The 26,446-nt window shown below is 30.2% G+C and overlaps 3 protein-coding genes across 3 annotated transcripts; 1 reads left to right on the forward strand and 2 right to left on the reverse strand.

Annotated features, from left to right (window-relative positions):
• Nucleotides 1-885: 885 nt before the first annotated feature.
• On the reverse strand, nucleotides 886-3,787 carry LOC109796919 (uncharacterized). Its single transcript, XM_020356779.3, has 6 exons — nucleotides 3,387-3,787; nucleotides 2,407-3,256; nucleotides 2,218-2,313; nucleotides 1,823-1,888; nucleotides 1,648-1,713; nucleotides 886-1,548 (listed from the first exon to the last, which is right to left on the reverse strand). Exons 1-6 carry the CDS (start codon nucleotides 3,452-3,454, stop codon nucleotides 1,156-1,158), a joined length of 1,539 nt encoding a protein of 512 aa, XP_020212368.1. The 5' UTR covers nucleotides 3,455-3,787; the 3' UTR covers nucleotides 886-1,155.
• Nucleotides 3,788-17,732: 13,945 nt separating this feature from the next.
• On the forward strand, nucleotides 17,733-18,994 carry LOC109795766 (auxin-responsive protein IAA20). Its single transcript, XM_020355301.3, has 4 exons — nucleotides 17,733-18,173; nucleotides 18,259-18,431; nucleotides 18,516-18,615; nucleotides 18,717-18,994. The coding sequence occupies exons 1-4, from the start codon at nucleotides 18,025-18,027 to the stop codon at nucleotides 18,775-18,777; spliced, it is 483 nt and encodes a 160-aa protein (XP_020210890.1). The 5' UTR covers nucleotides 17,733-18,024; the 3' UTR covers nucleotides 18,778-18,994.
• A 1,462-nt stretch (nucleotides 18,995-20,456) lies between these two features.
• Nucleotides 20,457-21,662, reverse strand: LOC109797922 (chitinase 10). The gene is made up of 2 exons (XM_020358089.3): nucleotides 21,058-21,662; nucleotides 20,457-20,965 (listed from the first exon to the last, which is right to left on the reverse strand). Exons 1-2 carry the CDS (start codon nucleotides 21,654-21,656, stop codon nucleotides 20,599-20,601), a joined length of 966 nt encoding a protein of 321 aa, XP_020213678.2. The 5' UTR covers nucleotides 21,657-21,662; the 3' UTR covers nucleotides 20,457-20,598.
• Nucleotides 21,663-26,446: the final 4,784 nt, after the last annotated feature.

Consider the following 26,446-nt stretch of genomic DNA (forward strand, 5'->3'; position numbering starts at 1 on the left):
CAAGTCTACAAATTTTTAAAAATTTAAAAATTACTTGATGCTCTATTTTATTAAATATGTGTTTATACACACACACACACACATATATATATATATATATATATATATATATATATATATATGTGTGTGTGTGTGTGTGTGAATGTGTGTGCGCGCACACACACACTACAATTATATATGTTTAAATAAATATTTTTAACCCTATAGAAAAACTTATTTTTTGCTCCTAAAAATGTTATTTCTCTCTACTTTTTTATTCATAGATGCTTCTTGAAAATAAATTGAATTGAATACGTATTTATAATTGTTTGACCTACTAAGAAGTTTAGTTTACACTACAACAAAATTATCATATAGTGACACACCCTATAGTAACATTATATATGTCACTAAAAATTACTTTTACCCATACAATAACTACAATATATGTTGGTATATTATTAAAAAGTGTGAGTATATAGATTATAGTGATACATAAAATATGTTGTTAAATCTCATTCAAAATCAACATTAAAATTGTGTGTAACTATATGTCAAATAGACATATACCTACATATATTGTTCCTATAATAACACTTTTTGTATATTACTGTATGTAACATTTCTTGTAGTGTTAGCTGGTTAAGTAATGCACATGTAACTCATTAAAAATAAGTTCAATTCATATAAATGAAAGAGAGAAAAAAACCTATTTTACAGTTCTAACACACATTTTAATAAATAAAAAAAATATTTTTTATCCATAAAAATTTCGATAACGAAAATATAATTCATACTTAACATTGTTTATATTACGTCAACCCTATTATTACTAAACTAATCTCAATAATTCAAGTTGATTTAAATATGCATGTAATCGCATTCCATTAACTTAAAAAAAATGAATTTAATCAGAATCTAAATTAACATTCTGTCACCTATCTTCGTGTATGGATGGATCATTTTCGTGGTACATGGTAACAGTAAATGGCTGAAAGCATGAAACTGTTAACTGTCAGATTCTATATCTGCAACTGATATTCTATGATCAGAAAATGTACGTCATCTTTGTGAAAAGGGTAAACCAACTTTACCCTCGCCTTTAATCAACATCTTTAATCTAATCTGTCTCATCACGCTAGTTTTCTCTTCATGCGTACATTCTCCTTTTCTCCTCTAGTTTTGTGGAAAAACGAAAGGAGTAGCTAGTGGAGTACTAGTGATGTGGTGTTGAAAGGATCGCTGATTGGGCACTTGCTTTGTTGCACTAAGATTTTCAAGAGGATCTAAGTTCTTGGGGAGTGGATTAGCCAAGTGTGGTTGTGTGGCAGAATTTCCAATGACAGGGAAGAAAGGTGGATGAGGCAATGGCATGGATGGTATTTGGCTTGGGAAACCAAACATTTGAAGTCTGTTATCTGTAATGGCAGAAAGTGGTGGAATAGGAAGCTGTGGTGGCCTGAATCCCATTCCACCTCCCACTAACTGAGGCAAATGTGGTCCATTATTCATGTGATGCGCCCCAGGTAGCATCATAAGTGGCCATAATCCACTACTCATCGACATAATCTGCATCATAATTAACACCATGCTTCAGTTTAGACATTTATTCAAATTCCAACATTTACAAATTTAGGCCAACTCTGGGAACTGGATCTGAACTTTTACCTGTAATTGAAGCTTTAGAGTCTTAAGATAGTCTATGGCATCATCAAGCATTGATGCTTTGTCCACCTAGAGACACACACAAGACAAAACTTAAAGAACTAAAACAAGTGCAGCAAGGTCTTAGTTGAAAAATTAGACATAGATGTCAAAGCTGTGTACGTACACACACACTTACCTTATTGCAATTGGGTATTAGCTCCTTCAATGTACGCATCTTCTTGTTGATTTTTTCTCTTCTCTTCTGTATACACCAACAACTTGTAGTTAATTACATGGAATTAATCAGCACATATACAAGCTCTTCATCTTTTTATTTGGGGTATATTTCATGGAAGAGAAATTCTATGGTACCACATAAATTTTAAGGTTTACTGTTATTTTTCTTGAATCTTGACCAATAATTGAATGAGTTTCCATTTGGTGAAGCTCTTTCTCTCCCTTCCTTTCTCTTAGCAGGTCTAATCTCGGTTAACTATTTGGTAAAAAAAGGTAACTGTACCAAAGCCCTATGGTAGCATAGCAGTTCTCTTCATGGAATCTACTTTATCATCTCCTAAATGTTTTTCTCACCTTTTCTGATAGGTTATGAACCTCAGGATTTCTGCTTCTCTTGACTCTATTACCCTCCCTATCTTGCTTTACCATATCTTCAGGGTCTTCATCATTCTGCATCAAACAAATCCATGTTCCTTAGAATGATGTAATTAACTAACACGGAGGGTAGAAGAAGGTAAAAGCATAGCCTAGGGTTCCACTTACATCACTGAAATATATTGAGTCATCAGTGTCCTCATGTTTCCTGAAACTAATATTTGGGTCGTTGGAGGCTCCGAACGAGCACACAGAAGAAGATGCAAGCAACAGTTCATGACTCATGTCAGTATTATTACAACCTTTTGCCTTGGCTCTAAGTGTTTCTGAGCTTGGCATTTGGTCAAAACCTTGACCTCGGAATCTGTGAGTTCCAACAGCTTCAGAGTGTTCATCAACCGGTGGAAGTGGTTTCGAGCTTCTTTCAACAGTTAAGAATGTTTGCTTTAGAAATCCATGTGATTCCTTGGCTGATTCATCAGCTGCTACTTTCTCAACCTTGCTTGCTTCTTTTGTCTGCTGAGTTGCACTGTTTCCCTGTTTGAGAAACACTGCGGGTATGGAAAAGTTGGAGAAGTTCACTTTTGTTGTCATTTGATTTGTTGCTAGTGGTGTTTGTGTTGAATCTGTTATTTGTTTCTTGAGAGGAGATGAAGGTAAGCACTGTTGTAAGTGACCGATGTCTGTTGTAACAGGCCTAGAGTCTTTTACTGGTGTAAACAAGTTTGCAAATTCTTCATTGAGCTTGCAGGAGTTCTTTCTTTGGGAGGATTGACACGAATCTTGACCATTATTGCTTTGATGTGAAGAGGAAGAGGTCATTTCAGAGTCCCTTAGATGGGGAAAGTGATCCTCAAGTGAGTATAATGTGTTCAACCTTGTTCTTTTTGTAATGCTGCCATCTTGATGATCATGTAATATTCTTTCCTCGTGACTCTTTTTTGTTCCATTTGATGAACCTCCTCGTACAACAACTTCGCCATTTTCCCACACCAGCTCAAGAAAATCATTCTCATAACTGAAATAAAACCACCCACTTTGGTTCAAATTAAATAAGGAACACAATTAAAGCAAGGATATGATGCATGAAACACCCTTTAATATTATACTCATATGTTAATTAATAGTTTAATATATACAATACTTACATGGAGGCCATGTGGGAAGAACTTCTTGTCATCCCCGAGCGTGTGGAGTCAAACATCTTCTGAATCATTTGATTGTATGAAACTAATTAAGCTAAACAATTGAGGTTCCTTGCCTTTGCTGCTATGTTGTTCTGGGTTCCACACACTTGACGTATATATAATATATGGTAGGTAACTAGCCTCCACCTTCTCCCTAATAACGCATGTGAAGCAAACAAATCAAAATTAAGTTGTGGATCACGATTTGCCACTACTGTGCACGCACGAATTATATCCTGTAATTTGATGAAGCAGATGTCCCGAATTGTTGAACCTTGATGCACTCAAATAATGGATCGTTGTGGTTTGTTGTATGAAAGGTGAGGGAATGTATGGCTCTACCTCTACTGAGACGAATTGGTAATAAATATAATAGTCCATGTGGTCTTGGTTATGGATGGCATACTAGTCATTTCACAAATTAATTCCTAGTACTGAGCGAAATAAAAATTTGGGGGGATTCTCTCAAAGGTGTCCACAAATTTCATGCAGTTCTCTTTTGTCATCTTATACGGGTTAGGTATCAAGCAAGAGAAGGTGGACCAGGATCATATCCTCCTTTTTGCTAACTCTCCACATTTTCCTAATCATGTATCGATCTATCAAACAAATTACTTGTTTGTATTTCTCCCTGAAAATGACAGACCATGTTCCCAAATCAAAAGGAGATATTTAAACATGCACATTATTGAATTTCTCTCTCAAACAATTTCTATATAAAATAAAAAAGAAATGCTTAATTTGTTTCTTTTTTAAACAAACTGAATCACGCATGCACAGACAGCTATCTAGAATATATTCTACATTCTACACGGACCGAATTCAGCTGTTTTTCTTTCATGCCCTTTTTTCTTATCTTAATCAAAAAATTACTTGTGGTTAAAAAATCAAGATTCTTTTGTCCTAGTTATTTTTTTTGTTCAACTCAAATGTTATTATTTTATGAGTGAATACTAATTGGTTAATTTGAGCTCATCATGAATAGTGCGACATTATTTATTTGTGGAAGGATGGTAGAATTAAGGATAAGATCTAAGGGCTTCCCGACATGATCAGTTGTGGATTTTCCTTGTTAAAAATTGAAGTTGAGTCTAGAGATGAGTAAAGAGAGACACGTGAAGAGGATATTGTTGATGATAATAACATGAAGATGGAAAGAAAACCCCACTTACATGGAATCTAAGGTTTTGGTGGGGGTGTGGGGGCCATGGTGGGGTGTGTTGGCATGCTTAGAGGACCCTCCACCACGAGCATCTAAGTGGGGGGGCCAAGGGGCACACCCTCCCTCATGTATCATGTCTTATTTTCAAACTTAGGAAGAGAAATATTGTGCGAGTGGAATCCCACTTCCACGTGAAACTCACATTCGATTCACGTGCCACCGTGTACTCTTGTCGGTACTTTTCGTATTCATGAATATCGATTATAATTTTTCAGATACACTATGGAAAATTTTGCAAGGACGATGCAACAACACCACGCACCGAAAATGACAGACAAAGTTCCCGACACCATAACACCGAGCTTGTGGGGGCGTGAGGCTCAGGATCACATAATACAGATGTCCATAATACAAATCATGTTTCTACAACAACATTGTGTATAATTTTTCTTTAAATTATTGGAGAGATAAAAATATAAAATCAAATAAATGATGTGATAATAAATGAAAAAATAACATTATTATAAATAGTTTTATATAAATAAATTCACTATAGTTTCTTCTTTCTATTTCTACATATTCAGTTTCAGATAATTTCAAAATGGCCTCCGTCGACCACGCCTCACCGTCATGAAATACATTGAAAGTGCATGTGACTTTTTTTTTTTTTTAATTAATAGCTAGAGAAATATACATGAATTATGAATTTATATAATGGCAATTTATATAACATTAGTCCATTGCATTATTTTGCTCAGTTCCAAACAAAAATCTCTAATGATGACTAATAGTTGTATGATTGTCCGCCGTCGTCCAACAGGCTTAGGCATTTTCAGGGAAATTGATTTGCCTACCACGATTTAAGTCCAACGAACCTCTCAAGCATCATACCATTCTTCATTCTCATTTCACAAAATTCTCTCCATCTTTTCTCAAAAAATTTTATTGGAAATATACATACTATATATTGAGAGAGAGAACACGGAGAAAGGGGAGCATTTCTTGTGAAATGTCATTTTTATGTGACAATTAAAAAATTATAAATAAAACTACTATATTAATCATAGTTGTCTTTATAATTATTGTCATCATTATCATTATTATAATTATTGTTATTATTATCATTATTATTGTAACATTATTATTATTATCATTGTTATGATTGTAGTGTAGATGATGATATGACAATAATAATGATGACAATGGTGTAACGATGGTAGTAGTGGACTATCATCATCGTTGTCACCATTATCATTATAGTGTTAGTGGTAATGTCATTAGTAGTAACAATGGCGAAAACAATGATAGTATAGTGGTGATGGTACAATGATAATATTGATGGTAATAATAATAATGATAATGATAGTGATAGTTACAATAACAATAATGATAGAGTTAAATACATAATTACAATGTATTATATTGTATATTTTTAAATATTTCTTTAGTTTTAAAATTAATTTAAATTTAAAATAATTATTTTATTCATTGCATATTTTAAAACTTAATTAATATTAAATTTGATAAAATATAATAACTTGACTGTTATAATTTTAATTAATTTTAAATGATCAAACATTTAAAATTAATTGATTTTAATTTTATTGATTTATTATAGGTCAATATCCCTTCTATAAATACTAAGTTAGGTGCATAAAGCACTACTCTCTTCTCTCTTTCTCAATTTTCTCTCTTTTCTAAGTTAAGAATTTGTCAGAGTTCCTGCAACTTGTGAGGATAGTGCATTATAAGATTTCATATCACTTCATGCTTTCGGCATCCACGAACAACACATTCTTATTCTTATATAAAAATGGCATTAATATGTTTTCTATACATGCTTTATTAATAGTTATATATATATATATATATATATATATATATATATAAAATAAAAACAACTAATAACATTTTTTTATGTATACTACTATCATTAAATATCAAGTTACCATTTTGTGTCAATTTTAAAAGGATATATATATTTTTAGTTTCTCAAAATATTATTTTGTTTGTTAAATTAAATAGTAAATTTAAATTAAATAAAGTTAAAAATGAGTAGAATTGAGTTGAGTCGAGCTCAATTTTGACTTGACTCAATAATATTCAGATCAATTTAAAATTCGATTCATATTTAACATAAAGTATTTTCTTAATTTAAACTTGACTTAATTCAAGTTCGTGAACAATTTAGTTAATTAATTAATATAAACTAATTATGATTCAAAATTTTAATCTACTTTTCTCTTGTCACATATATCATCAATCATATTAATCATTTATCTTTTTTTTCTGCTTATTTCTCAAGCAGTAGAGATCTCTCTAAAAAAATTTTTGATTAATATTTTTATACATGGAACACATTAGAACACTCTTTTTTTTTCTTTTTTTTTTTATTAGGAAGACATTGGAATTTTAATAAGTTTTTTATTTTATTTTATCATATCTCCTTTTTCATATTCCTCCATTGCGAGTACATAGCTTCTTTGTTGTTTCACCAACATTACTAGAACCATGTTAGTTTTTTTTTTTCCCTTAAACAATTTATACAAGTTTCCAGTTTCAAAACCCTGTGAGTTGTACTTGGTTGTTGCAAAAATCTCGTTGCATATGTTGACTTTAACTCTGCCCTTGTCAAAGTGAGGGGATGGCCATCTCTAGGATGAGAAAATAATTTATTTTAAGAGAATGCTGCTATTTAACTCCTTAAGCTTTTCACTATGTCGTTTTGGAATCAAAATCGTTACTGATCGAGCTCTTTGTAGCATTCATATGAGATGTGAACAACTATTTTACTCAAAACCTAAATTTTTTAATAACATTGTAATGGTACATGCACTTGACTATTTAATTTTGTAGAGTAATATCATGTCTTATTTTTTTTAAAATAAGATACTATAGCTAGATTGTGACGCAGTTGGTCAAGTGAGAGCCAACAGCTTTTGTCACTAGTTCATTTATTTATTTATTTATTTATTTATTTATTATTATTATTATTATTATTATTAATATTATTATTATTATTACGTGATCCACTTTCAGATATCTCAGCTTTGCAACCCCATAAAAATCAACTTCCTCTAGTATAGGAACAATTAGAGGATGAGGTTCTGGCATTGAATGACAGTAAGAACAAATAATATTCTCAGTCTCCTGCAATAATTACCAAAATTAGTACTAATTTGTTACAAGTTCATTGAAATTTAAAGTAAATAACGAAAGTGCTAAACTTACCGTTCTACCAATGAAAGCAGACCTATGCTCATTTTGCTTCCACAACAACATTTTTGATATTTGGTTAATGAAAATTGAACCAAAAAAACAATTTCTTACTATCAAGGTGAATCAGAAGCAGTACAGGAAAGGAGTAAAGGAGACAAACTTAGCTGAAATCGCATAAAAAAATGAAGGGGAGGGGCCTATTTATAGAAAAACGCGTTTTTACTCAGAACGGGCCGTTCCAAAACCAGAACGACCCGTTCCAAATCACGTTGCCTTTCGTGAAAACAGCTCCTGGAACGAGCCGTTCCAAGGCCGTTCCACTTGCAAAAAAATGTGTACATTTCTATTTTGGAACGGGCTGTTCTAAAACAAGAACGACCCGTTCCAGGTTAAAAAAAATGACTAAAAAATTTCGTTAAAACGGGCCGTTTCAGGGGTCTATTTCAACGTTAATTCTTAACTCTGGAACGGTCCGTTCTTGGCCTGTTTCAATTTCAGAAATTTCACTTTGTGGCTTTAAGTAGAACGGCCCGTTCTGCTTTCGTAACGGGTCGTTCCACTTCCAACAACTGCCCACATTTTCTCACAAACAAGAAAATATATATATATATATATATATAAAACCAACTCAGAATTCGGTTCCCCGGGAACCGAATTCTGAGTTGAAAAAGCAAAAAAAATAACACTTTGATGCTCAGAATTCGGTTCTCCGGGAACCGAATTCTGAGCTTGCACAATAAATGGTTCTAACTTGGTAAATAAACATGCACAGTTGTTAATCTTGTAATTTTTTTTAAAAAATAATATTTACGTAAAAAAATTCATTTTTGGGCCCGGACTAATTTTGCCAACCAACATTCAAGCAAGCCCATTATTTTGTAACTGAACTGATCCATCACATTTCACAACACACGTTGTTTTGTTTATGACGGTTAAGAACTATTGACATTCGACGTCAACTCAATGCAACTAAATAAATATACCGATAAATTGATAATTAGAAAGACCTGAGTTGAGTCTATTTAAATAAACTCTCTAAAAACACTTTTAAGAAAAAAAGCTGATAAGTAAAATTGAAATAAGATTCTTAATTTATAAGATAAAACTAATTTATGTATAAGTTAAAAATTAGCATATTCTAAAGCTAAATTTAGTTTATATTTTTTTTTCATTTTTTCATTTTTTTTCTTAAAAATACTTGTACACAAAAGTTTACTGAAATAGACGTAAATATGAAACCCTAAGCATGAAAGCAGCATTTGAGAAAGTTTGGAGGGTGGAGCAAACATTGAGCGAGAGAAATAGAGGTTCCAAAGCAAAGGGCCAAACAGTGGTATCTTCCAAAGCAGGGCCATGACTAAGACATTTATGGCCCAAAGTAAACTTTATATGGAGCCTAGTCTAATATAAGTTATCAATCTTCATCCTATTCTTCTATTTATTGAGTTGTAAAATTATTGGTAAAGGCGTAAAGCTTTATAATTTAACAATTTTAATATTTCACCTTCAATGAATAACATCACTAATTCATATAATTTATCGTGCAACCTGACTGATTATATAATGGAAATTTTATGACTGATTATTTTTGTTATTATTATTTTTATTATATTTATTTATTACTATTATTGGGGTTTATTTTTTATAAATAATTTTATCTAAAAATAATAAATAAAATTTATTATTATATTTGTTTATAATTGTTAAGATTTTAATCATTTATAAATTTATTTAAAAAAATATATAATTACTTTCATTATTATATTATATTTATATATATTACAACACCTCCCCCTTATTTTCATAAAAATAAAATTTTCCCACAAATCCTCTCATTTTAGAAGGGAAGTTATTGTGGGTCCCACCCCCATTTTCTTCACAATTTCTCACAATTTATCTTTACCAAACAACATCAAATTTTTTATTTTTCAATACTTACCTTCTCTTCCCTCCTCTTCTTTTGTATTTACCTTTTACCAAACAAGAACTTACTATAATATAGTTATTAAGCAAAAGAAATATCATACTACATCCAACTATCACTAAATTATCATACAAACAGTCACGTGATCATTCATGAATTTTAAATTCATAATTTCGTCCCTGATTCCTCAAGTACTTCGATTTTATTTATATATACGGTCTTCATTGGGAAAAAAAAAAAGATTAGATGACAAAGAATAAGGAAAAATTTCTTTCACTTGTGATTTGTCATTTTAATTGTTATCTAAAAAATGGTACTGCTTTGCATTTTAGGTAATGGCAAGTTTTCTTTATCATTTATTTGATTACTTTTTGTTTGTTATGTTAGATGGTGGGCTTCGGCTTTTGATTGCACAACCTAGAGTGAAGGGCGTAGGACTTGTGAATCTAGTGGTGGTTTTTTCTCTGTGCTTTAGGATCTTTAGAATTTTTCAACGAGTAGAGTGCATATGAAGTAGAAGTGCCACTGATAGTAAATGGAGGCGACACCATTAAGCAATATTATGCTCCATACTTGTCTGCAATTTAGTCATAAGTTGGTTTTTCTCTCAATTCTTGTTAATCAATGCTTATAATTCAGTCATGGTATTGACTAGAAAAAAATTATATGAAAAGGTATAAGTCACAACCATGTCATACACAATTGTTTACCATACTTGTCACCATTGACATTATCTCATACATGTTTATGTAAAACTTAATTATATGTAAATTTTGTATGATACTTTCACGATTCACGATTCACACTTTTTGATCTTTTTGAGTTAGCTTGTAATGGTGGCGCCTCCATCTAGTGTTAGTGGGACTTGTACTCCATATGCACTCCACTCGTTGAAACATTCTAAGTGGTCCTCATTCCTCAAGGACAGAGTAAACACCAGCACTTGATTCACAAGTTCTACGTTTCATTGTTGGCTGTGCAATCCAAAGCTAAAGACCACCAGTTAACGAGAAAGTGATCAGATGAATTATGAGAACACCTTCCATTTCTCAAACATTCAATTATGTAACACTTCTTTCAAGATTGGAGCAAGAAAGAAAGAGTAAACAAGATCGCCCACCTACAAAGAATGTGTGAAAGGAAAGGCTAATCAGATAAAGGAGAAAGAACCTTAGAGCGAGACACAAAGTTTGTGTATTCAAGAAAAAGCTTGTGCTGGCCTTATTAAACAAGAAAAAGTTAGGATTCGTTAACATTTCGTATCGAATTTAGTCAAATTACATTTTTAACAATTTTTTTTAAAGAATATATTTAACCAATCTAATAGTTGAGTTATGTGATATTACATTTATATCATATATATATATATATATATATCAAATTTTATATTACTTAATTTTTTTTATGTTATTTAACAAATAGATATTTATTTATATTTTGAAAATTATATATATATGTATTAAAATAAATTAATGTGATAAACTATCAAAATAATTTTGAAATAATATAAAATTTGTATACATAATCTAATTAGTAAAAATATTAAATACAACAATTGAATCAGTTAAATTTGTATTTTATAAATAATTATTAAAAATATAATCTATAGTATATGTGTTCAATAACTTTTTCCCTCCAATAAGCTTCCCTCGAATAAATGTCCTAAATATTTATTTCCTTCAATAACTTTCTTCTAAATTGTTACGGAAACTAATTAAAAAAAACTATATATCAAAATTGCTACTAAACAATTATAATGGTATAAGTTTTGAAGGGTAAAATAATCATAAACTAAAAATAGTAAACAAGGAAATTATCCCTTTTATATAATGGTGCAGATAAATATGATTTTATACTTTTTAATAACACTTATTATTAAATAAGATTTCGTTAGATAACAAACTTATGACAACTATTATGACGGAAAAAAAAGTCACTTCATGACTGTATTTAGTAATAAAAAAATTGTGTTTTAGATAAAATTAAAAACAATTTTAAAGCGTGAAAACTATATATAGTTATATGTGAAACGATTATTTTTAAATAAAATAAACAAATACAAAGAGAAAAAGATATGAGCCCCAATGCGTGAAAACTAAAAATAATTGTAATGGTATAAGTTTCGAAGTGTAAAGTAGTTCTAACAAAAAAGAAATTAACTAAAAACACTCAAAAGAATTATTCTTTTTATACAATGATATAAAATGTTAGGGTTATTTTTTATTACTTATTAGAAAGGATATATATCAAGAGAAGAAGGGTATGTCTTATTAATTTTATCCGTTTATTTCATATATAATTTTACAATAATAAAATACTATTTATTTTAAGCCTAAATCTCTAATAATTTGTTTTTATTCATCTCTCAAAATGTTATCAACTATTGAAATATGTATTGTTAGAATATAACAATTAAGTGAGTGACTTATAATTAGAAATGGTATAATTATTATAAGTTTTAAATTTTTGTATTATTGACTTTTAATAGAGAAACTAAATTAAATAACATTTACATTTCTGAATTTATGAAAGGATCTGACTTTGATGCTTCATTAATTCAGACATTCTTCTTTATTCTTATTTCGTAATTTGTATCGAAACCAATAATTAAATAATGAATATTTTATAATATTTATTGTAGAGGTCCAATATGTATGTATATATTTTATAAACTATTATTTTATTAATGTGAAATCTTATTTATATTTTAATAATAAATAATCCATTCATCATATGGATAACTAATCTATCTTTATCAGTTTTGATAGAGCTGTCAAAACGGGCTACCCAGCTCGGCCTGGCTCGGCCCACCACGGGTTGACTATTTGGTGGGCCAACCCAACCCGGCTCATTTATCAGTGAGTTAAAAAAAATTGAACCTGGCCCAGTCCACCACGTGTTGCTGGGTTAAACAGGTTGGCTGACCTTTAAAAAAAATAATTTTTTTCATTTTTTTTTCTTAATATACAACTAAAGCTCAAAAATTTAAACCTATTTTAAAAATCTGAGATTCTTAATTAAGACATCCATAAATGAATCATTCATCCCAAACATTAAATGATAATTTTAAATACAATTAAATCAAATCTAAATAATCTCAAATAGATAAATATAATCCAAAATCATCTTAAACTTCAAATACAATCCAAAATCATCTTAAACTTCAAATATAATCCAAAATTATAAAAATTACAAATCATAATTCAACATTAAATCATTATTGTCTCATGTTGGGCTGCACTATGGCCCAATAATTATTGTATTTTTTTTTAAAAAATGTAATCACGAGTTGGTGGGTCAGCCCGGCTCTCACCACGGATTGAACCCGGGTGAGCTGGGTTGTTAGTGAGCCGAGTTTAAATTTGACCCGTATTGAAATTTTTAAATTTTTTTCAACCCAACCCGGCTCGAACCCGTGGTGGGCCGGGTTGGCTCACCGGGCCAAACCCATTTTGACAGCTCTAAGTTTTGACATTTGATATCAGTAGATCTTGACACATATACAACACAAAATATATATATATATATATATATATATATATTATTTATTATAATTTATAATCTTCTTTACTATTTAGTATAAGATCTGTGATATCAATTGTGTCATTCATATTTTAAATAAAATTTTTATAATTATCAATAAATTAAAAATGAAAAGAAAAAAGATTATTTTTGAATTGCATGTATAAAGAAGACTTTGTTAAAAGACACAAAATTTATTTAGTAATATTCATATTTTAAAAAAAATAGTTTCCTATCATTGCCCGGAAATATCCTTAATACAGAAGGTTAAATTTTCTCAAATCTTCCATGCTTGAATAAGCTGGTAGGCGTTCTAATTTAATCAAAGTCTGAATTTGAGTTTATAAAAGTGTAATGGCGTTCTCTGTATGCAACATGATTTACATTTTAATTGGATCTTCCATGTAATGTCTATGTAAGAAAAAATTAATGAACAAGAGTGTATGAAATGAGTAGTTTCCGATGAAGCAACCAACAGTCCTTACACTGGGAAAGAAAAATAGAAATTTAAAGAGGTGATGCATGCATGCCCCATGCCCCGTTAATGTTATTGATGAAGTAGTGGACTACGTACGGAGAGACTATGAAATTAAAGGATCATTTAGTAAGAATGAGAAGGGAAGAAGAGAAACATAAAGAAATTGAAGGATTTGGTCTTAACATGGCGTGACACATTTACTCCAGCTATTTAAGAAAAGGGAAATGTAGGTTACACGCTGCTTTTCTAAGCTTCGACCAAATGACAATTTGATGGCTAATGAAAGCAACCTTATGGAGTTATGGTTGGGGTGGCGGGGGACATTTTACCTTTTCTTCTTCTTTCTTTTTATTACTAATATCGACAAAGATTATATATAACAAACAAAACATATCCATTATAATTTTCATAATTTTTAACAACCCCATCATCTCTGAGAAAATTTTATCACCACAGACAAAACTTATTTTCATGATTAATAATTTTGAAAGAAATTAGTATCCAATTATAGATTAAATATTTTTATTTTTATTTTTTCTGATTGAATAGGTAGTATTGGCCGTTTCTTGAGATGGAAGCATACAAGTTATTGTTCCCGCTTTATGGCTGAGAGCGAAGGGAGGCGAAAAGTGCGTTGGAACCGTGAAATGTTACACGTAGAGAGGAAACGAAGAATAGTATATGAGGGTTGTTTTGTTTGTGTGAACAAAGAAAAAATAAGGTTGATTTTGTGTCCCTCAGAGAGGAGCTAAGTATGATTTTAGGATTTTAAAAAGTGATTAATAGATTCACACTTGTCTCGTTGTTCGACAGTTGTCACTCTTTCTTCTTATGCCTTGCTCCCTCCCATTCATAACATCTTTTTCTTTTTCTGCAATGTCACTGTGCCCTATTTATTACTACTTCCTCCTATCTATATATATAATTTCAATCTCAATTTAAATATTCGCGTTATGCTATAAATTTTTATTTTTCAGTTTTGCTGAAAATACCATAAATGCTTTAATATATTACCAGACAAATTATTACTTTGCTCATATTTTAAAATCGCTACAAATTAATTACAGGAGTTCAATTACAAAATGTACAAAAAAAAAATCAGTGACCCTATTGTAATTTTTCAAGTATAGAAACCTAACTAAATTTTTTTAAAAAAAATAGAGATAAACCTACCATTAATACTATAAAGTAAATGTACAAAATACAAGCCAAAAGAATCTCATTGAAAAATAGTATATTAAATGATAAAATTATTCTCTAAAACAACATAGTTACACGTTTGAATTTATTTTCAACTATCTAACATCACGTTAAAAATATCAGCTAAAGCAATTTTAAATAAATATTTTTCATCTGTGAATTGAAAGAAATTTAAGTAACTTTTATTTTGATAAAATATTTCCTACTAAGTAACTTTTACATGTATCAATTATATTACATAAATACTTTTTAAAATTTTAAATGAAAAAATAGCATTCTTTTATACAATTATTTAATTACAAACCGTTATATAATAAATTTACTGATTTTTATAATTATCATAAATTTAATGATGATGGTCTTTTTTATTGATTAATAATATAAAACTTTTTACACGCCTATTAAACTCAAATTCAAAATATTTAAGAGAAGTTTGATTTTATTAATAAAATTTTATTTACTAATAAAATATAATTTTGAGTAACAAAGCACACGTTTTAATTATTTTTGAAAAATTGAAAATTGAAAAATAGAAGATTACGTTACTGTTTTTATTATGCATGGCTAGTACTGATTGAAGAAATTTTAAAAAAATAATTAAGCAAATTCAGAAAGGTAGAAAAAATAAGAAAATAATTATTTAAGGATTAAAATATTATATAATTTGATATGAAAGTTTACAATATATATACTATTATAAAATGTGAGAGATCGATGTATGACTATGATAGAATAAAAAAAAACTTATATAAGATTGTTTTATTCTTTTTATTCTCAAGAAAGAAAAATCAAATTTATAATATAAAGAAGGGCAATTTTTATAAGTTTTAATAAATGAGTTTGAGACAAGGAAGACAAGTATATATGAATTTTCTGCAGCGCAGCCCTTTTTTTAAAAATACATTTATTTGAAAAAAGAAAGGAGTACTTATGGGGGTTTTGCTTTAAAGAGCAAAAATATAAGTGAATCATTCGATGCATTAACTTTACAAATAATTATTTAATATTTATTATTTTTACATTCATTAATACATACTTTTATCATATTTATTAAAAATGTATCTATCGTTATAATATTTTATAAATAATTATTGAAAAAAAATCTAACTCCCATATCAACAAAATTAAAGCCAAAACAATGTATAAGAGTATAAGTGGAATACATACTATTATTTTAAAACCTATATTATAGGATGGAATTGAACTCAGACTTAAATTTAATTTCTTTTATAAAAAAAATTCAAATTTTAATATAATTTCTCTTAATCTATTGATTTTTTCAATTGAATGAACTGTAATAATAACAATAATATTTTAATTTATGATTTTATATATGTTATTATAATTTGCATCATTATATTAATTTTAATAATTTGGTTAATATAGACGTAAGTTGCCTATTATCTTAGTTTAACATATCATGTCTAATAATGAGATTTCGATAATATTTTGTTGGGGTTATTTTATTGGTATTTGTCTGAGGGGATTATGTTATGGAGGTTATTTTTTATAAGGTTATTACACAAATATATTCTACAATGATGAAATATTGTCCATTTTGAGCTTAAGTCTTCACAGGTTTGCTTTTGATCATCACCAAAAAGGCATATATAATATTGAAGTATGTTTGTGCTCTATAAGTTATTATTTCTTGTCTTATTTTATCGATGTGGGACTTGTTTGTATCCCAACAATTTTTCTCTCAAACGACGACCTAACCTTTTATGCAGCGAAATCTTTCTTTATATATCACATTATATGTTATGAGTTATGAGGGGTTATGAGGGTTGTTATCGCATCCAACCTTGCGGCTCTAATATCAGATTTGGAGTTATTTTATTGGTATTTGTCTGAGGGGATTATGTTATGAAGGTTATTTTTTATAAGGTTATTACACAAGCATACTCCATAATGATGAGATATTGTCCGTTTTGATCATCACCCAAAAGGCATATCTAACATTGAAGTATGTTTGTGCTCTATAAGTTATTATTTTTTATCTTATTTTATCGATGTAGAACTTGTTTGTATCTTAACAATCTCTCTTCTTCATTTTTTATATTAAAAGATAATATTAAAAATTTTAAAATATATTTGATAAGCTATGTTAGTGTTTTTTTTATTTGGTATATATAAAAGTTTAAATTAGAATAAAAAATGATCTCATATGAGATTAGAGTTAATTTTTTGTTGTTGTGAAATTACATATCATATACTTTATTTTTCAGTAAAAATTACATAGAAAGATATAAAATAAAAAAAATTGAATTGAATCGTAAATTTAATAGAAGTGAAGAAGTTTAATGAGTTATGAGTTGTGTGTTGCATTAGGTAGTATATAAATATTCTGAAATTTAAAAAATGAAATAGAAGTGTGTTTATATTTAGAATAAAATAAATATTTAATTGAATAAAAGATGGTAGAAGTTTAAGAGTGTTGTTGTTGAAAAGGAAAGGAGAGGAGAGTTGTCTGGCAGCGGTAATAAATGCGCACAACTTCTGTTCATAAGTATGTTGTGATGTCGTTGATGGGTTTTCTGCTGTTGAGAGAGCGTTTCAAGGAAGTACATCAATATGTTTCTGAGCACACAGCACTTGTTGTACCGTCACCAGTTCCGATGCCTTTATACTATTTTCTCTCTCCCTCATGCGCAACACGATGATTATATCCATTGAACATTGATTAATGGATATGTACAAGGTTTCAGATATCGATGTTCTCTTGTCCACCCCCCATCAATTGTCGCAACTCTATGTTCATTCCCTCTAACTCCTTTTCTGACCACCACCACTCTTGTTCAAAAACACTTGATCATATGCTTAATTATGTATCAAATGAAAATTTTGAATGGAATAAACACACGTCACTGTGCAGATGCCATGTTGGATTTTTGTTAGTGACACGTGTAGTTGTCGGCTAGCATGACAACATTTGAGGTGAAGCATATACATGGAAAACAGAAAAAGTGGCGCTGTAGCAGAGGAAGTCTTGATTCGTAGAATAGGACCATCGTCTCTTTCTTGCTTTATTTAAGCCCTCAAGGTAGTGGCGGCTAATTGCTGTGTCACATTCATCATTCATATTCCTTCCACAATGGGCAAAGCCGCTAGCTCTTCTTCCTCCTCTATTAGCAGCACCACCAACCGTCACCTTCTCATTTCAACCGCATCATCTCTCACTCAACACCTTCCCACTGATCTCAGCCTTGGTCTCAGCATTTCCGCCGCTCAACATGTCTCAAGGTTTCTATTTCTACTCCTAGTCCTTGTCCTTGTCTTGTGCATGCTCTCGATCAACACTTATGTTATGTTGGATTTAATGATGTAGGGGGCACCCACAAGGTGCTCATGAAGTCAATGATTGCAACGATCATACCAGCTTCTTTGTCAAGGTCTACATGGAAGGCATTCCAATTGGAAGAAAGCTCAATATACTAGCTCATGGAAGCTACTATGAGTTAGTGAAGACTCTTGAACACATGTTCGACACTACCATTCTTTGTAAAGTCTATTGCCATGCTCTTTTTTTTCTTTTCATACATTCTATTGCAACATGCTCTCACAGTGTTAATGTTGTGCTAACAGGGGGGACAGAGATGAATGGAGTGCAACCCGAGAGATGCCATGTGCTAACTTATGAAGATGAAGAAGGGGATTTGGTCATGGTTGGTGATGTCCCTTGGGAGTAAGTTAATTGACTCTTTTTAGTTTCTGAGAAGCAAAACAAGTGTATTATATCTTTCATTTTGTGCAATAATTAATGTGGTTGGTCGTTTGATGGTGTAGGATGTTCTTGTCCACGGTAAAGAGGTTGAAGATTACAAGGGTAGACACATTCGGGTGTTGAATGTACACGGCACGGTCTCTTTCAAATTTTGTCCTCTAGAGTGAGACTCTACTGCAGTCGATCAAGAGAAAATTTAGAAGTATGCACAGATAGATGTATATGCATAGCTCACTCTGCTTTCTTTCAGGATAATGGAAAAGATTAGTGTTGTACATTCTTACCCCTTTTGGGCTACTAGATTTATAATTCAACTTCTAATTAACCATTTGCTTTTTTCTCTTTACCGACTTACTTTCCCTCAATTTTTTAGACAATCGTGGAGTGAGGGCCGAGGAATGGAAGGAAAAATTAATATGTTGAGTAGTGAAAATATGCGTTATGCCAGAGTATTCGTTTTTTTTTTTTTTTTTTTTTTTCCTAGAAATAGAGTAATGTCACATGCATTATGTTATGGGCAGAGCCAGATCAAATACTTTGATAATATACAAGTGCGAAGCACTTAAAAAAAGAAAGGACTAAAAAGTTAAAACCAATACTAAAAGGATGTCAGAATTTAAAAGTAACAAAAAAGAATGTAAATATTAAAACCAATACTTTGATAATATACAAGTGCAAAGCACTTAAAATAAGGACTAAAAGGTTAAAAGCAATACTAAAAAGATGTCAGAATTTAAAAGTAACAAATATAACTTGTAAATGTTAAAACCAGACAGAAGGATACACTCCTACCGCCCTTTAAAAATATATTCATGCCGCTATACAATCCTTTTTAATCTCATTTTTTCCGCTCTTTATATTATGCCACATTATTTATTATTATGCTGAGAGTCTTAAATTTAAATTTTATTATATGTATTATAATTAGTGAAGTTGGGATATTTTATATTTTTATATTTAATTTAATTTATTTAAAAAATTATCAATATTTATTAAATTAATTAATATTATTTTTTATCTTTAAATCTCAAAATCTTGAATTTAAATCTTATTATTATAATTATGATTAATTTTAATATTTTTTTTTATTATTTAAAACTTTAAAGATAAAGTTATTTTAAAAACAGATAAGAATAAAATGGTTTTAAAAAGTGTGTATATCAAATTAATATGTTATAGATACTTATAAATAAAAAACATTATTTTATTATTATCTAGTTCGATTTTGTTTAAATTGTGATTATTTCGATCAAACGTGTAGTCTTTGTGAAAGATAAACTTTAACAGTTGAAAATAATTGTACACCCGGGGTTTCTTACATTATTATCAAATCAGAGTCCATGGTCAGTTAATGAAAATATTAAAATCCCTAAATTTTAAAAAAATTAGGATACTGAATACACAATTGAAAATAGAAAAAGCAAAATCACATATTAAAAATAATAGGAGTGTAAGAATCTAACTAAAAAAAGATAGAAGTGGTGGTAGGATAAATTCAGATGATTAGAAGAGTCAATTTCACACATACAAGATGGAGAAATATATAATGAAGAATGACATGATCACTTCCATTTCTTATTTTATCCCTTTTTCTTTGTTTATATTAATCTGGTACTACTTGCTCGTCTAAGCTTTGGAGAACTAGTTACACAATCAGACATTTCTGTAACATATATTTTATATTTAGCTTTCTCCATCACTTATCACGTACTTGTGTTTGTATTTGTTCTCTCGAGTCTCGCTCTCTCTCTTGTATAAATATATTTTTCAATAAACATTTTCCTAAGGGTGGCACTACACGATAAAGAAGAATATAAAAGTTTATATTTGTCAACTTGTGGTAGCGTACATAAGGAGAATTCCATGAAGCAGGTATATATATGCTTTGATTCAATACATTATTAGAGTCTGGGAAGAGTAAAATAAATAGACATGACGGAAGAGTTAGAAGGGTTTCTGATTTGCACAATCCAAGTCAGGTCCAGTGTCCACGTTCAATAACTTTGTATATCTTTGAAAAAACCCAATCCGATCATTCACTCGTGCATCATCAGGAATACCACATTCAAGTCCACCATTGATTATGTTAGTCACTAAGCCATAACCAAGTGTTCGGTTCGCTGCTATGTCAGCTTCTGTTGGCTCATATGTTCCAACCATCACTTCGTGGCAAGAAGGTTTTGGCTTTTGCTCTGTCATCCAAAACCACAAAGCAGTTTTGAAAGCAATCACAGAATTGTTGGCCACAATCTCAGGGTTCTTGAGCCCATCGAATCCCAACGCCTTCCCTGCTGGACCATAGTTATAGTTCCTGCAAATTAAAATAATTGATCCTGGTTAAGAAAGAATGTATGGAATTAATAAGGAAGAAAATAAGCAAAGTGCATGTAAAAATATATATACCAAGAAAGTTGAATGGGTCCTCGTCCCTTGTAAGTTTTGCCAGGGAAGCAAGGCCATTGGGTGTTAGTGGAATCACAGTAATTACTCTGAGGATTAATTTCTTCCTTGAAGCACAAGCCCCAAGCAAATGGGCCGTCAGGTGCAGTGGCCCAGCCACCCGTGGTTTCGTGGGAAATTTGAGCCAGAAATGCAGCAATCTCACGCTTGCGTGTGGCTAAACAACCGGTGCTGCCAAATGCCGGGAACAATTTGGATGCACGAATGAAGGAGTCGTACGTGTAGAAATCTTTGGCAGGGCATGCAGTGTCATCTTTGTGTAGGAAAAAGGTGTCGAAAAGAGTTTTTGTGATGAGAGAAGAGACGGGTGTCCATGCTTGACCTCCAAAAGCTGCAGAGGATACAAGAGCAATGGAGGAAATGAATAAGGTGAAGAGGAAGGAAAAGGATCTCATTTTGTTTTGTTCTTTAATGTTGGAGTATACATTATAGGACCAAGGGACAAGTCCTTTTATAGCATACCATAAGGACGAATTTCCCGAATAAGTGGGATCCAATCCAATGTCACTTCCTTCATGGGAATCTAAATCCATATTTCGCATATTATATACCTATTTTACTTTTAAATTTTTATCTTGTATCATTTAATTATTCTTATATTTTTACTATATATAACTCAGTATGGGACAAAGTACACACAACTAATTCACCAATACTATAATACATTTTTTTTTATTGAGGGTATTTTCTAATTTATAATTAGAGACTAATTATAAAAATAAATTTAATCTTTCTCAAGATATTTTTTTATATACACAGTTAGAAATCCAACCTTGACAACATATCTTATTGGTATATACAATAACTTGTTGAATAATTCTGGACTGTTAATGGAGCATTTGTTAAGGTGGAAGTGGGGTGTTGACATAAGCTACAGGACAGGCCTCGTGAATTTGGATATGATTATCCGCCTGCAGGCTTTTGGCCACGAATGACATAAATTGAATAAAATGGTCAATAATTTTCTAGTTTATATAAAAGGAGGTAAATAAGACAAAAACTAGAGACGAGAGAACATGTTACTTTGTTTAAACAAATAGCTCTGGTTCGTTCTCTGTTTTTTGCACTAACTTAATTTTCGAACTCCGTTTAATATATATATATATATATATATATATATATATATATATATATATATATATATATATATATATATATATATATATATATATATATATATATATATATATATATATATGTATAAGGAATATACACTTTAAACTTAGGCAGCATAAATTATTTCGTGTTGCAGAGTAAAGAAGATAGCATGCATCTATATACTTGGCCTCAAATGGGTTATTATGTGCCAGATACTTAACCATAATATATACGCAAGTTGATTTAATGCTTTTATATACAATATGTACAAAATTGTTACAAACAAATGAATATCAACGTACAGTTTTATGCATATAGATAAGTTGAAAAAAGATGGAGTGATATTGTAGACAACAGTGAGTTGAACATGGGAACGCATTAAGCGCAGGGCCAACGTATTTAGTGCCCTTCCCACCAAATGAAGGGTTGACTTGATTCGATGCAGCCACGAACATCAACTTTGATTCGTTCCACGCATGTGTTCTAATTGCTGAGTCCATTTTAATTTATGACCTGTGGCTGCTAAATAACCCTAAAGCTTTTACATTAAATACAAGATTTCAAGATTTCTTATCACGTAGCAGGAATAACTATACGCAAGTGTCTAGAAGCATAACATGTGAATGACAACTTCAATGAGCATATAAATTTCAATACATGCTTTCAAAAGATCAGAAACTGCATATAATTAATAAGAAGCAAAGAAATATTAGAGGCTAGAATTTAAGTAGAAGAATATTAAAGTGTAATAACCTCAGAAACTACTTGTAATCAAAAGTTCCATTGGTAGCTATAATCTAAACAAATGTTGCAAAAGAAATATCAATGTTTTAGATTAGAAGCAGAGGAGATGTTGCAGTGGAGAAGAATGCTCAAAAGTCAAACCAAAGTTTATAATTACTCTAAAAGGATATTATCAAATACATATGACTTGTATTGAGGCAAATAATGCAAAAGCAATGAATATAAAAATTTATTGGAATACATTGCAGGTCCATGAGAGGCGAGAGCATAACAAAGTTCAGAACTACAAGAAGCACAAATCCTAATAGATGTCGATTATTGTCAAAGATTTATCTAGAGAGAATCCTGAAACTCCTTAGGCTACCATCCTGGAATTATGTACAAGAAAAATAAAATAATGGATTCATAATCATTAGAAAATGGATTCCATAAATATAATTAGTCAAACTGTTTCTAAATTGAAAGTGACAACCCAAAAAACTTCTGAACAAGTTTGACTAACTTTATAACGGTATAGATGACTTACCTCATGCTTGGAAGAACTCTATTTAAAGGCTACTTGAGGCAAAAAATCTACAATGAAAAGAAATGTAACACATTTATCGAGTCTGTTAAATCAATGCATTTAAAGTAATAAAAAAAATAAAAATAAAAAAAACCATCCTTGTTTCTGGCTGGGTTCGAAATTAATTATCTGCCTAATAGATTAAAACTGATTGGATGCTAGAATGTATTGGCAACAATTTTAGTTTAAATGTGATTTTATTCCTTTTTGAAAACACATTTTGTTCAGTTTTTTTTAAAAGCAAAAGTTCTTGAGAATTTATTGAATATGATGAGTGCAAGTGGTACTCAAATACAAAGATATCATCATGTTTTAGAAAACGTTAAAAATGTCATGAGGGCATCAGAACATTAAAAAATGTCATAAGGGCGTCCTTTTTATTATATGTTAAATTGGGTCATTATGATCTATATGGTAGCCTTCCCCTAAATACGATAAGCCCAATTTAATCAATCTAAAAAATATTGAATATAGAAATTGTTCCACTTTCCTTTGTTTTTAAGCCCGACTATAAGCCCATCTTCGAACATAGAAATTAGAGTGACCCACTAGCCTTTGTATTACATCTATCTTTTACTGGATTCTGCCTAAGCCTCTCAACAGTTGATGCCTTACTATCATTTTGCGACATATAAGTAAGCTCGTGGATTTAAATTTTAAACTCTAGCAAAAGGAGTATCTGAATATGTTCATTCTTTTCGATAGCCAACTCCAAAAGTTACACTCATTCCTCCATCGAATTGAATTTGACTTGGCAGAAAAAGATGCATTGATTTCTTGCCATCACAGACTTAATAGTTAATTCCAACCCCTCTCAATGAAAAGATGTTTAATTTGAGCTTTCAGCAACATACCACATCTTATGCACTTTACTTCATTTTAATCCGTAGTGCCTCTCCTCAACGAGTATGTCTTTGTTGGTCCTATATATTTATGTCCATAACCACTTTCCAAGAGAGAAAATGTGTTCGATGGCATTTCATTTCATTGACACCGAATTTAATGAAGAAGCCATTTGGCTGTTTTTCTTGATCTTCTAACTTTGTGATTTCCTTTTATTTAAATGTTATGGAATTCAACCTGTATTGTCATGCAATCAAAAAAAAATTTTACGTCAATAAAGATCGAACTTAATTACTCTCTTATTTTTAAAGTTAATTATAATTGAAAACTCGTAATTATTTTCTCTTATATAATTATATTAGTCATCTGTATTTTTTATTTGTGAAGTGTCATTTCCAAGTTGTCTATTTAGTCTCTCTAAAAACCATCACCAATTTTTCAATTGATTCCTTTTATTCTTAAGAGACACATAGAAAAAACAAACGAAAGACTAACAGATGAACTATTTGAAGAGAGAGAGAGAAAATACTATAATTAAATTAAAATTAAAAAAAAAGTGAGACCAAAATGAGAAAATTATATAATTAAAGGGGAAAAAACACATTTAAGTTACAATTTTATCAGGCATACTAGTAATACTGTTACATTTTTTATTTATTAAACTTCACATTATATATATATAGTGATCAGTTTATTCTAGAAGTAAGTCTACCTAAATTTACTCCGTTCAATAACTCATATTTTACATCAAATTTCAACGATCCAACCGTTAAATTTAAAGTTCTTAATGCATAGATCAAATTTGTAAATTTAAAAAAAAATTAAAAATGATTTGATATTTCGTTTCATTAATTTAAATCAATACATAAAATAATTTTATGGTTATTCGTCAATTTGAATTAATAAAATGAAAAATCAAATGATTTTCAATTTTTTTAAAAATTTGCAAACTCAATCTATGCATTATGAACTTTAAATTTAACGATTGAATCGTTAAAATTTGATGTAGAACATGAGTTATTTAACAGGGTAAGTCTAGATAGACTTACTCTTGGAATAAACGGATCTCTCCTTATATATATATATATATATATATATATATATATTGTATGTGAAAAGACTAAAAAAAAAATTAATATATGTCATTTGCAAAAGAATTAGGTCCCTCATGAGAGGAGCATATTGGGTTTGATTATGAAAGAAAATACATCAATGAGAGTTGTTATCTTTAATGTTAGGTGTGTTGGTAATTTAGTCTTTCAATAACTACCGATTAGTAAAGAGATAGTTTGAGATAACCAAATAATACAATTAAAAACCAAGGGAAACTTCATGTTTAATTATATTCGTTGAATAAATAGTCATCACGTACAAGTGAACAACATACTCTTGACTGAAAGTATGCCAATCCTCGATCGAGAGGAAGTGTCATAGTGCATTTATATGTATATATCAATGTCAAAGTTAATTAAGAACATGTCATTCTCATAAACTGTAATTATGAATTGAAACAAGAACTATAGCTAGCTATGTTTTATATAAAAAGTCATGTATGGCTTGTAAAAATGTGCATGGTATATATGTAATTAAGTTAAAAGGTAGGAATAGGATGAAAAGAGGTAGGGTGGGTAAGTTCGTTGATATATGGTCATTTACTTAATTTTCTTCTAGAGAATGCATGGTTGCATTAATAAAGCAAGTGGACAATGGTGTATTCAAAAGAAAGAAAAAAACGCAATCTACAAAGTTGAAAATGGGGACTACCCTCAAAGCTTTCTCGATGAGGTCGTTCCCTTTTCCAAATTCTTAAGATGGTTTTGGGTAATTGGCCTCCCTATCGATGTGTGACACTCATAACATGGTCCAACGAGAAACCCTGACTTTTAGGTTAAAACGTGGCCGCCCTATTTCCTACGTAGAGCGATGCAAGATAGAAAATATGCCCACAATTTCATTAACTAAACTTATATTTTAAGTACAATGAAAACCATCTCTCTGTCGGTTTTTTATGACTATATATCAAACTATGCTTCAACTTTGCAACATTTCAGAGTGCAACTACTCCCACTTGTTATTTTTGCT

The sequence above is a fragment of the Cajanus cajan genome, chromosome 6 (assembly GCF_000230855.2).
Source record: "Cajanus cajan strain Asha chromosome 6, NIPB_CcT2T_4, whole genome shotgun sequence".
In the NCBI taxonomy this organism is placed as follows: domain Eukaryota; kingdom Viridiplantae; phylum Streptophyta; class Magnoliopsida; order Fabales; family Fabaceae; genus Cajanus; species Cajanus cajan.